Source organism: Neopsephotus bourkii, unplaced genomic scaffold, assembly GCF_033783945.1.
Source record: "Neopsephotus bourkii isolate Nb327-2 ecotype Australia unplaced genomic scaffold, CSIRO-AGI_Nbou_v1 NB_247, whole genome shotgun sequence".
Taxonomy (NCBI): domain Eukaryota; kingdom Metazoa; phylum Chordata; class Aves; order Psittaciformes; family Psittacidae; genus Neopsephotus; species Neopsephotus bourkii.
Window position 1 is genome coordinate 33,132 of NW_026900757.1, and position 12,894 is coordinate 46,025.

The 12,894-nt window shown below is 37.9% G+C and overlaps 1 protein-coding gene across 1 annotated transcript in view; it reads left to right on the forward strand.

Annotated features, from left to right (window-relative positions):
• The window catches only part of LOC133208241 (GTP-binding protein Rit2), a 132,675-nt gene that overhangs the window by 15,022 nt on the left and 104,759 nt on the right, over positions 1–12,894 (forward strand). Inside the window, exon 2 of the mRNA XM_061345968.1 lies at positions 4,884–4,957. Within this exon, the coding sequence (XP_061201952.1) occupies positions 4,884–4,957 (74 nt within the window). The remainder of the gene's footprint in view (positions 1–4,883; positions 4,958–12,894) is intronic.

Genomic DNA, 12,894 nt, shown 5'->3' on the forward strand with positions numbered 1-12,894 from the left:
TTGATATATTTTTTATGAATCTAGCTTCTCCAGTGCTAAGATAACTGATGGCAACACATCCTTGCATTAATTATTGTAATTTTGTCTGCAGAATGATGTCCTATAAAAAAGGAAATCTGAAAAAAGAGGTGTGCTCATTTTGCAAGAAAAACAAAAAGCTTAAGGAATGTCCTTAAGGAATGACTGCTACTACTGAACCCAGGACAAGGAAGAATATATTTTTTTTTCATAGTACTGCAAAGGACAATCGAGCAATTAAGAAAAAGATGGTAAAAATATCTTTTGAGAAAATATGTTTTCCTGGTGTAGATGAAATACTCAGTAAAGGAGGAAAGAATTAAGAATAAAAAGGAATAGGTGATATTCAGAAAACAGCTTGAGCTCTTTTTTTTTTTTTTTCCCCAACCTGGAAAAGAGTAAACATTCAGTAATAATTCAAACAAAGTGGTATATTTTTTTTTAGCTGCAATCTTTATCTCTTTTAATTTTGATTTTTAATGTTTGTAAAAATTAAAATTCTTAAAGAAGTTTATATTCTATATGGAAGAAAAAAATAGAATAAATCTCCTTAAAAAATAAATTTACCAGATATTTTATCTATCCAGCTCATATACTCATGTATTATATAGATTATGAGTTTTTAGTTAATTTTTCAATTTGGTACCCTACAAACTTCTTCCAGTTTCTGTTTGAATCGTGGTTTTATCTAAAAGCAGTGTCAAACTTCCTCCGCAGGTGTTTTACTTATAATACCCTATCTTTCTGCTCCATTTTACCTGAACCAAAACCTGTGTCTTTACAGTTAACCTCACAGAAGAAGGCTAATACTGATCTTAAAATAAGAAATACAATGTCGTGGTTTAAGCTCAGGCTGTAAATCAGAACCACGCAGCCCTCACGCTCACACCCTACCCCCACCCCCACCCCTGGAGCAGTAACTAAAAATGTCGGTGTTATCAGTGCTGTTCCCAGGCTGAAAGTCAAAAAACACAGCACTGCACGAGCTATAAAGAAGCGGAAAAAAATGACTGCTACTGCTGAACCCAGGACATACAGTTATTATCTGCTTTATTGTCTGATGTTTGACTATTATTCTTGTCTCTTTTTTTGTATGTTATCTTAATGCTTTACTGAAACAGTAGCTGGAGTTAGGTCTTTTAATAAATATCACTCCCGAGGGCTGTCGGATATGAAGTCCAGAAGCACGTGGTTTGGCAACTCTCAATTAACTTTGAAGGGACCATTATGTTAGTGTTACAAATGAATTAGGTGAAATGAAATGTAATATAACAAAACATGGTGAACAGTAAATACGCCAGACAGCATTTGTAATAATGTGAATAATTTTCAAACAAAAGAGATTAAGCAGTGAGTTTGCTAAGGCTCCTGATGAAGAATTTCCAGCTTTGTTTTATACATACTCAGATGCTATTTCCATGGAACATCTTCACTTCTCCTCTTCTCAGTCAACCTGTTAACAGCATGTTCCTCTCAGATCTCAGGGTTTCTGTTTCCTTATGTGATGATAATGCGTATTACATTGCCTGGACTAAAGAGATTTGCCACAGAGTAGTCCCTTCCGAAATCCTTTAGGAAGCATGGAAAGACACCAGGATTTCTGCTTAGCATCATAGCTGCTAATAAAAAAAAAAAAAAATGTTAACTTAGGTCTAACATAACAGACATCCAACTCTTGACCTGTAGGAGGTTGTTTCTTTACAGGTTAATGTCTCTATCCTGTAGCCCTACTTAGTAAAATGAAGAAGTCTATGTAACCCTTCACTCAGTGTTATTTCTATTACTCCTGAGATGAAACCACAGTTTAAAAGTGTTAACTGTAGGCCACAACTAAGTGATACAGCTTCTCCACTCTTAGTTTGTCTTCTTGGTCCAAATATCATGAGATGGGAAATAGGGTTTTTGATTTATGCAAATTTCTTCTACCTCCTGTGCTGGAAAAGTTAATTTCCCTGATAGCCCAGGAGATCAGTAGGTACAAAGGGTAAGTGGAAGATAGCGCCTCTCAAAGGACTGGTTGTGTTTGAACATTAAGAAGCTGATAGGTCATAAGTGAATGCTGATAGGTCATAAGTGGATGCTATGCTCTCACCTCTGATGTGAGGGCGTCAGTGCAAGAGAACAATTCCCTTGATAGCCTGGGCTTCAGGACTTCCTCTAAAATAAATGTCCTAAGAAAAGCAGGCATTACGTCTCCCATTTATTTTGCATTCAAATACATGTTGAGAATACCCCAGGTATCTCTTATCACACCTCAAGTAAGGGTATTTTTAAGCTTTTCTAAATTATCTACACTATGCTTTTTTTTTTTCTTTTTAATTTTTTGCAAATATGCAGTCAGAGAATATTACAAAGACAAGTGGTATCTCCTTCTTGTTTCATCTGTACATTTCTTGGTGCAAAGGCAAATCCTACAAATACAATTGCCTAGAAAACCATTTAAATTCATGTGCTTGGTTAATGCTCACAAGAGTATGTTTAAATACTACCAACAGAAGATTTTAGCATATATTAAGAATGAAAACAGCTCAGTGATTCTGGCACATCTTTGTGTTTTAAGGTCAGTAGTTTGAGAAAAAAAAAAAATTAAATGGAATGGATTTGCATGTTCAGTGTTATCTTTGAAAAGTACAAGGGTTATAAACATAGTTTTTAACAATTGAAACTTTACTGATTACAGGGACAGGATATTGGAGTTCAACTGGAGTAGCTCAGCAGAGTAATAGATGTAAATAATTTACATTTACTTACTGAAAGCTATGACATGTTCAGAGGCCAGTAGGTCTTTTAGTTATAACTAACTCTGAAAACCTAATGCATTTTTAGAAGACAAAGTAGGATTTATCTAGGTTTCAGCTTCATGTTTATCCAAGTTGAATTCAAGTATGCAAATGTTTCCGCATTAACTGTTTTAAAGCTACTGCCTTAAAACTCACATTAGTCTAAGTGAAGAGAAAAACAGGACCACAGAATACTGGCTTTAGAGTATCCAGCTGCAAAGCCAAGAGTGAAAGCTAAATTTATGCAGGTCAAACGCTAATATATCTGCATGAATGTAATGCAAATGGGCACTCACATGCATGGAAATATATTAATAATGTTTCATATTATTAATAGAATTCATATGATGGAAATATCATTTCTAATTTACATATTTTCATATCTTGCTTTTCATTTCTAGTTAAGAAAAAAGAAAAAAAATAAAAATTAAAAAAATTCTGCTGCACATAGTATTGATGTGCCATAATAAATTTAAACTGTAAGTAGCCTAATTCACTCTGTATGATCCCTCTTTGTAGCTGAATTTCTTATTCAGGAATCCCTAGAAAAAGATCTATTGACAGAAACATATGTTGGTTGGAGTGTTCTGGCTTTCTCAGCTAGGCAATGTATCGTATAATTAATTAAGCCTCTGGGTCATCCTAATATCAATGGGATTAGGTATTTGTTTAAAACAAGGCATGTGGCTAAGTAATTTGCTGAACCAAGGCCTAAAAGAAGCAGGACTCATGGAAATTACTGTATGTGATTTTGTCATTAAAAACAGTTTGCTGCTGACCATGTAGGAGTGGGCTGAGTTAAGATCATCCAAAATTCTTCACAGCCAAATGCTTTAGATTTTCATTGTGTTGGTGGAAGGCAGGTTTTTACATGCTATTATGAAGTGTCATATGATGTCATATATATATATATAATCACAGAAATTCGAATACCCTGAGAATTCCAGCTACTTGCATTATAAACTCATAATTCCAGTATTATCTCAGTAATCATTGAGAGCCTAGTCCTGAGGGTTTTCGACAGCCAAGGCTAGCAGGATTGAGTCTTTGGACAGGGACAACCATATGGCCATGATAATTTGAGCAACCTGGTCTAGTGAAAGGTGCCTCTGCACGTGGCAGGTGGTTGGAACTGGATGAGCTTTAAGGTCCCTTCCAACGCAAACCATTGTATGATTAATGACACTTCTCAGATGCATTAAATGTTTTTTTCTTGTCTTCACACATCTTGTCTAAATGCACAGCGAAAACAAGTTATCAGCCATGAAAACCATTTAGGCTGCTACACATCATAGTTTAATTAAACAATACAGAAAATTTCAAAGGCTGTTTCAAGTATAAACATGGCCTGGTATCAAAGCTTTGTTTAATTTTAGAAAGAATGTACAAGTATTGAGAGGGAATGAAGTTGAAATGTGAGGAAAATAATTTATGCAAATAGTAGTTCACCTGTTTTGTTTTTTATCTTCCAAATTTAAGTTGACAAAATCATGAGCTAAGGGAACAGTCCACCAAGCACAGGTTTTTCCTCCTCCACCCCCAGCCATGATGAATGTGAGGACACTGATTACAGAATTAATTATAAAAATCCATTTATATCCTCTCCAGAGATATAGATAGGTCTAATTAATTGCTCTGACATATCTAAGCCAGAAGCCCACTTCAGCCACAGGGAGGCTATCCCAGTAATTTAGTCAGTCTTCAGCTTGCAACTATGTGCTAGAAAAGCTCTAGCTTTTCTAGTGAGGAAATGTCACTGTGGCAAGTAAAAACCATTTTGCTGCATAGTACCAACACACCACTTCTGAATCACTGTGACTTAAACACCACCTATGGTCTGCTATCCTTTTAAAGAGAAGCATATTCACTTTAATTTTTGAGGTAGTGTAATAGAAAAGACTAGATCCCTCCCTTTTGCTAATACTTTGCAGTGATTTCAAAATGTGTCTTTTTGCCTTGAAAGAAAGCAAAGTTATGTCAGACTGGAGACCTTTTGAGAAGCCTACTCCAAACGAGCAAAACTATGTCATTTTCCATTCTCTGAGGCACTCCTGTGCTTAAGCCGTACTGCACTGTTTTTTTCAGAGGATGCCTATAAAACTCAAGTCCGAATTGATGATGAACCAGCCTATTTGGACATTCTGGACACTGCTGGACAGGTGAGTAGTTTCCCAATGTGAATCATTCAATCAGAGATTAAACCAAACAGTTTAACCTCAGGTGTATGGATCACAAAGCTAGAAACAATCTTTGCTATTTAAACATAAAGGGAACAGTGGCAGAATAAGACTGAGGAATTAACAATGGAGAAGATTAAAGGAGTGCTTTAGTGGTATACTATAACTTCAAAATCTGACCAGAAGAGACAGAAAAATGTAATTGAGTAGAAGACGAAAAGTTGTTTTTTTTTTCTCTGCATGCAGAAAGATCTGTCATAATCATGGAATGAATAAATACTGTTGTCTTACATGTTCATCTTTCCTGTTTTTCTATATATTACAGAAATCTTCTACTTGTAGTTCAAGTATTTAGTTACTATTCTTCTCATCCTCACATTATATTTAAGCATCAAATGCTCACCCATATAAAAGATCTTAATGCTGAAAGTGTAAAACGGTATACATTTAATATGTTTAGGCACGTGTGAGCATCTGTCAGGGAATTAAGTTTCACATCCGGCAAGGCAAAGGGAGGAGTTTAAATGCAAGAACCTGACTCAGTTCACTCACCTTCCATCTCAAAATGTATTTATTGTTTAACCAAAATGTTGCAGCTGGTTGGTCTTTTCCTGAGGCATAAGTCAGGTTCTGTTTGAAGGCTTTGATAGCTTTGTGAGTTTCTATAGTGCATGCACACCTTGTACTAAGTCAATCAGCAAGAACACTAGATCCTTAAAATAAACAAACAAACAAACAGATTTAGGAAGCATAAGCTGGGAAACCTTGGTTTCAGGTTCCCCAGACATCTAAATGCACCTTAGCTGGGTGTTGGAAATGGTGGGAAATGGTCTGAAGCCAGGAACTGAAACGGCATCAGGGTGTATAAGTTTAATATAGCTCAGGGGGATTGTGGTGTGAGTTTTATATGGGAATTAAATATAGGCCAATTTCAAAGAGAACTCAACCCAGTTTTAGGAATCAAAAGATGCCCTGAATTATTCTTCCTTGACCCAAAACTATACAGTCTCAGCAGTTAACCAGTGATTCGCCGCTGAGTCTCCTGTCAAAGTGTTTGATTCCCCAGAAAATTTAAGCTGAATTTCAAGGCATGTCTCCAAAGATGTGAATTTAATTGACTTTAAATTTACTTTAGTCTTATTTTGTAGATTTATGCTATAAAGTAAAATACTTTCTTACCCACAGCTAAAGATGAATGATGAATCGGAGTTTATGTTTCCAGATTTTTGCTAATGGAAATAGGAGCAAAACCCTATACAGGATTTCTTTTAACATGATGTAAAAAACAAGAATAATAATATATTTTACTTTTTTTTTTTTTGCATTTGGTTTTGTTATTAGAAAAATTAAAGTTCGTGTTGTTGATAAATGAAAGATAGAATCAGGTATTGAAAATATATTTATCTTCCTAACCCCTACCAAAACAAAAGCCTCCTTTATTTTTATGGAACAAATATTTTTAAATGAGGTTTTATTTTCTGTTAATGTCTTTTAAAATGAAAATAAAATAAAAAATAAGCACAAATTTCAATCTCTTTGAAAAATTAATTTTTTATTCAAGGAAAAAGATTTCTATGTACTGAACTTCTAAGTAGCAGAAAATAAGTTTTTCAAATTAACGAAAGCTCATCTTTTGTCAACAGTGTCCACTTTTAGGGAAAAAAATCCCCACAAAACTACAGTTTTGACATTGTTTTTTTATTTTTTATCATACAAAAAAGAAATAGAACAAAACCTCAGCAATGGTTTAGTGGTGGACTTGGCAGTGCTGGATTAATGGCTGGACCCAGTGATCAGTATGCCTTTGCCTATTTTTTAACTAAAAGTTCTTTTCTTACATCTAAAGTTTTATTTTTGCATCTACATTTCAAATAAAACAAAGCCAAAAGTACATTGGATAAGGGGCAATGGATTCAAAGTTAAACACAGTAGATGTAGGTTGGATATAAGGGAGAAATTCTTCCCTGTGAGGGTGCTGAGGAGCTGGCACAGATTGCCCAGAGAAGCTGTAGATGCCCCATCCCTGGCAGTGTTCAAGGCTAGGTTGGATGTGGCTCAGAGCAGCCTGATCTAATGCAAGGTATCCCTGGCCATAGCAGCAGATTGGAACTAGATGAACTTAAAGGTCTTTTCCAACCTAAAAAGCTCTATGATTCGTGATTCTACCTGCACTTCAAAGCTCCAAAATAAATCAAGACCTAACCCAACTCCCACTGAAATCAACAGCTATAACAGCCTCCCTCCTCACAGAAGGCTTAAAGGTACTTGATGAAGTTCACACTGAAATCCTGCCATGTCTTTGGTGACTGAGGATAAAAATTGAAAGCACCCAGTCATGCTGATGATGGTGTGTTCTGATGGTGCCCCACTGAGTTTCATGTCTAAGCAGAGATGGCATTACAGCTTCTAGATCATGTGGTGGAAATCTTGTTTCTACCTGGGAGGCCTCACAGTTATAAATACTTCACTATCAATTTTGAATAATGTCTTTAATCACTTTCAGAAGATCAAGGAGCTAAAATTGTATTTTTTCGCTATTTGGGAAGCAAAAGATGTCAATAGAGAAACAGACTGAAGTTAATGTATTTTATTGTTCTGGAGATTATATTTCACCTTCTGCCTTCCCTGCTGTACCTATGTACTGATTGAACACTTCAACATTGGCCAAATACTGTGATTTAGTAATAATACAGATCATTACTGTCAAGCCCAGAGTTAAAAATCCACATCTAATTTCATACCTGAAACTGGATAAAAATCTTTTCTATTTTAACTCACAGATACAGTTTAGAACAACAAAACATAGGTTGTTCTTCAGAAATATATTTTTGGTTCTCAACTTGCTGAAGTTAAAAAGCCCCATTCGAATAAAGTGAAAACCAAAACCAGGAATAAACTGGTAATATTGCTCATCTAGTTATTGATCTTCCTCTTCCCATGTGCATATGTAGACACTGTTAAATACAGCAGTTTGCTTCTGTCAGGAATCAGACTGATGTTTCATGAGCTCTGGATAGATATTTTCTACATCATCATTTCTCCTCTAGCGCTCTTTCAATGCTGTTTTCCTCCAGAAGATACAACAGGAGGCACATTCATAATGTATGTAGGGCTAGCGTAAGGAGTTATGTTTCACTGAACTCACTACCCCTGCTTCCCACTACATGCCAGCAGGGTGGCCTGTCTTTGCTCACCACAATCAACTTCAGACGGAATAAGGTTACGTTTACCTCAGAGAGTTTTAAGAGCAGGTATTGCTGGTGTAGCTGCTTGTAGCAGAATTGTCATAAATAGCTCTTATTTGAGCAGTTCCTACCGTTAGGTTGGAAAACGTGATGTGCAGCAAGAAATCGAGAAAAAGTTGATGTTGGCTTTCTCTTTCGATGGCACAACTGAATCTAAAATACTCAGTGTATCCTTAGACTTGCATTTGCTTTTAGAAGAAGCTATCAGTGATATGCCTTTGGCTATTCTTTAACTAAAAGTTCTCTTCTTAAATCTGAAGTTTGATTTTTGCATCTACATTTCAATTAAAATGAAGCCAAAAGTGCATTGGATAAGGGGCAGTGGGTTCAAAGTTAAACAGGGTAGATTTAGGTTGGATATAAGGGAGAAATTCTTCCCTGTAAGGGTGCTGAGGAGCCCAGAGAAGCTGTGGATGCCCCATCTCTGGCAATGTTCAAGGCCAGGCTGGAGGGGCCTTTGAGCAATGTGACCTACTGGAAGGTGTTCTTGGCCATGGTAGGGGGGCTGGAACTGGATGATTTTAAGGTCCTTTGTAACCCAAACTATTCCATGATTCTGTGATTCTAAATAGCAAATAAAGATCGAGAATAAATGTCAGATTGAGCTTTATGCTGAATTTTAATTTAGTCAGCTTTTAACCCTCTAGGGTAGCTACAATTTTGCATGCAGAGTAAATAATGAAACCTTAATGGAAATCTGCAAATGCCAATTATTATTAAGAGAGCTTGAGCTTCCTTGTCCAACAGTACTCATGGGACACTTCGAGTAACTCTCCCTAGAAATTCACCCATGTGTCTCTTTCTATCCCTTAATGTTGGTACAGGCGTTGTGATGAAAGTAGTTCTGGGATTTCTTTCCCTTTCCTTAACCAGTGTGTCATAAACCTCATCTGCTTTACATGTATTTGATTTAAACTGGTGTAAACACCTTCAATTTTCACTATGCTTGTGGGTGCAAATGAAAGGACATTCAGACCTTTATTCTGTGTTCAGTTCACTACACAATTATTCTGAGTGACAACCCCTAACTACTCCAACCGCGTAGAAAAAGCCTCCACACAGAGATACAGAAACCTTCTGCTCACTCATTTGAGATTTATCACTCTCTTTTCTGACTTAAGAATTCATTGCTACTTCTGGAGCCCAGTTTGAGTTCCTCCTCATGGAACATACACAGCAGTTATCTCTCCTGCTGTATTTACAAACTGTTGGCTGACACAGGAGGTTTTTTTCTTGCCACAGTTTTCCTCCTGATGACACATTACTGAGCCTCCTTGTTTAGACCTCACTCTGAAAGTTAAAAGAGCATCAGATTTCCCTTCACTGAAAGAATAAATCTGAGATGACCCTACGTAGAAAAGGCTAAATTGTTTTAAGACAAAGAGGGAAATATGCAGGAGAATGGATTTCTGTACCTGTTAGTGAGAGTACATTCAAGATTATTGCACCCATTTTTGCTTGTTAAAATGTGAGATTTTCATGATAAACTTAGTGCACCAGTATATTTCTCAGGTGTCAGTTGGAGACTTGAAGAATTGGCCTTAAATGTGATGGCAAGCCATTTCAGGGAGATTTGCCTTTGTCTGGAGCTGTATGCACATGAATTCATTTCCAGGCACACACTATTCAACCTGAGAACAGTGCACTCTCCGGTGAAATCCATCTCTCCAATTGCTAGCAAATCACAGGACATGTTTATCCTGCCAACCTCCAGGACTGTGATTTTTGCCCCCTGCTTCAGGCTTTGAAGAGGAACCATATTAGTCCCAAGAGCCCTTGAAATAAACACACTTTCTCAGACTAAACACTATAGTCCAATGACTCACTCAGGCTGTTAACTGAGATTCTTCTGCTTATTATCTAAACATGCTGCTCTAATCCTGAATCAATGGAAGTGGAATTTCAAACTACACTACTGCAGCTTATCTCAAGGAAATTTAAAATGCCTTTTTGTCAGTAATTATATTTTGATGGGCCTTTACAGCATGTTCTTTTAAGGGGAAAATAATTTTAGTGCTCTTTCTGCTAGGTGCTGTAGTCAGTAAATGAAATCCTCTTTGTTTCTAAAGCATAGTGGTAACGAACTAAGTAGCAACCATTAACACAGTGTATTAGGTGAAGACCATTAATTTCATTTTCTTCATATGTTGTTGTTTCACAGGCTGATGATGACATACTTAGTCAAACCATAGCACTGAAAATTTTATGGGTTCTCAAGACAGCCTGTTCTGCACTTTCTAGGAAGAACTAAAATTTCTTCCATAACCAAGTAATTGTACTTGGGAGTGGACAGATTTGGAAGAAACATTTATTTGGCACAGATAGTGAGAGAAAAAAATGTTCCAGTGAACAAAAATGTTCCAGTGAATCACGGAGGAAATTGCAGACCTGATTCCAGTTTCCTTCATGTTATAGGCAAAATATTCTTTGGCTTCAGTGGGGAAAGGTCTAGGCACATATTGTCAAAAAGGAATATATTAGTTTAGCAAGAACAGGCAACTAGCAACTCAGATTCCCAGCTTCTTTTCGTGTCCCTGTCAACAAGTGAATCATGGTGCAATAACGGACAAAACAGTTTGTGTTTCTAGGTCTGCATTTATCTTTCTGACAAACAGGTGCAATAAGATGTTGCAGGGAGCAGACATTTAGGATGGACATCGAAGTTTATTGAGTATAGCGACACTGATTTCCTGCCCCTCGCCACCATTCTGCTTAGGAAAGTCAATGTTAGTGGTTCCATATTGCAAACGGAGGAAAACTTTCTGGTGTTGTCTGTTCTTTTTAATAAATCCTTCTTTTGTTTATCTTGAAATGCTCGTGACACTCCCCCTTTATATATTTATATGCACTAATAAGGTCACCCCTCAATCTCCTCTTCTCCAAACTATAGAGACCCAGCTCCCTCAGTCTTTCCTCATAAGAGAGATGCTCCACTCCCTTAATCATCTTAGTTGCCCTGCGCTGGACTCTCTCCAGCAGGTCCCTGTCCTTCTTAAACTGAGGGGCCCAGAACTGGACACAATATTCCAGATGAGGTCTCACCAGGGCAGAGTAGAGGGGAAGGAGGACCTCTCTCGACCTACTAACCACTCCCCTTCTAATACACCCCAGGATGCCATTGGCCTTCTTGGCCACAAGGGCACAGTGTCGGCTCATGGTCACCCTGTCGTCCACCAGGACCCCCAGGTCCCTCTCCCCTACACTGCTCTCTAACAGGTTGTTCCCCAACCTATACTGGAACCTGGGGTTGTTCCTGCCCAGATGCAGGACTCTACACTTTCCCTTGTTATATTTCATCAAGTTACTCCCTGCCCAACTCTCCAGTCTGTCCAGGTCTCGCTGGATGGCAGCACAGCCTTCTGGCGTGTCAGCCACTCCTCCCAGCTTAGTGTCATCAGCAAACTTGCTGATAGTACACTCAATTCCCTCATCTAAATCATTGATGAATATATTAAATAATACTGGTCCCAGTACTGACCCTTGAGGCACTCCACTAGATACAGGCCTCCAACTAGACTCCGCCCCATAGACTACAACTCTCTGGCTTCTCTCCTTCAGCCAGTTCACAGTCCACCTCACTACCCTATCATCCAGACCACACTTCCTCAATTTAGCTGCGAGGATGCTGTGGGAGACTTTGTCAAACGCTTTGCTGAAGTCAAGGTAGACCACATCCACCGCTCTGCCATCATCCATCCACCGTGTTATTTCCTCATAGAAGGCTACGAGATTGGTCAAGCATGACTTCCCCTTGGTGAAGCCATGTTGACTGCTCCTCATAACCCTCTTATCCTTGATATGCCTTAAGATGGCCGCAAGGATAAGGTGTTCCATCACTTTCCCAGGAATGGAGGTGAGGCTGACTGGTCTATGGTTACCCGGATCCTCCTTCTTGCCCTTTTTGAAGACAGGAGTGACATTTGCTTTCCTCCACTCCTCAGGCACCTCTCCCGTTTCCCAAGAGTTGGTAAAGATGATACGGTGATTTCATCCATATTGTGGGGTGAATGAAAAGTAGATATCATCTCCCAGATGATGGGCTGCATATTTTCATTACTGCATAAAACAGACCGTCTTTGGAAGAGCAAGATTAATAAAGTTAACAAAAGCACAGTTGCAGCAAACTGGCAAACATCACCTGAAGGCAGGAGGGCAATTAGAGTGGGAACTTTTGGAAGATCACTGCAGAGAAGCTACTTCTGCAGGGAGGGTTGGAGTGCCTGTTCAGGTTATTTAGTAATTCTCAAGTGAGAAAGAAGGGTCATTATATTATGTTATTCCTTGAAGTCCTGAGTTATGTTGTTGGAAGTTGTTCTCATTTGTCTTTTTTTCCCTTATTTATTTACCTTTACTTATTTTTTTTTCTACCAGACTGATGTGGTTCAGTCTTACTTCAAAAGCCAGCAATAATGCAAAGTATCATGTGAATAACAGAATAGCAACCACATACAAAATGTTCTTCAGTCAGCAAATAGGGCAGTGCAAGTGATCCATCAGTGTTCAGGGTGTGAAGGAATATCTACACCTACCTTTCATGAGAATTAATTCTGCACGGTCTGTGACTGTGAGCAGTACCAGATATGATGGAAAGACATATCACTGCTGAAACAAGAAGGGGAACCTGAATCTTTAAGCTCACATGTGGGAAATCACATAAATTCACAGATGATGAAA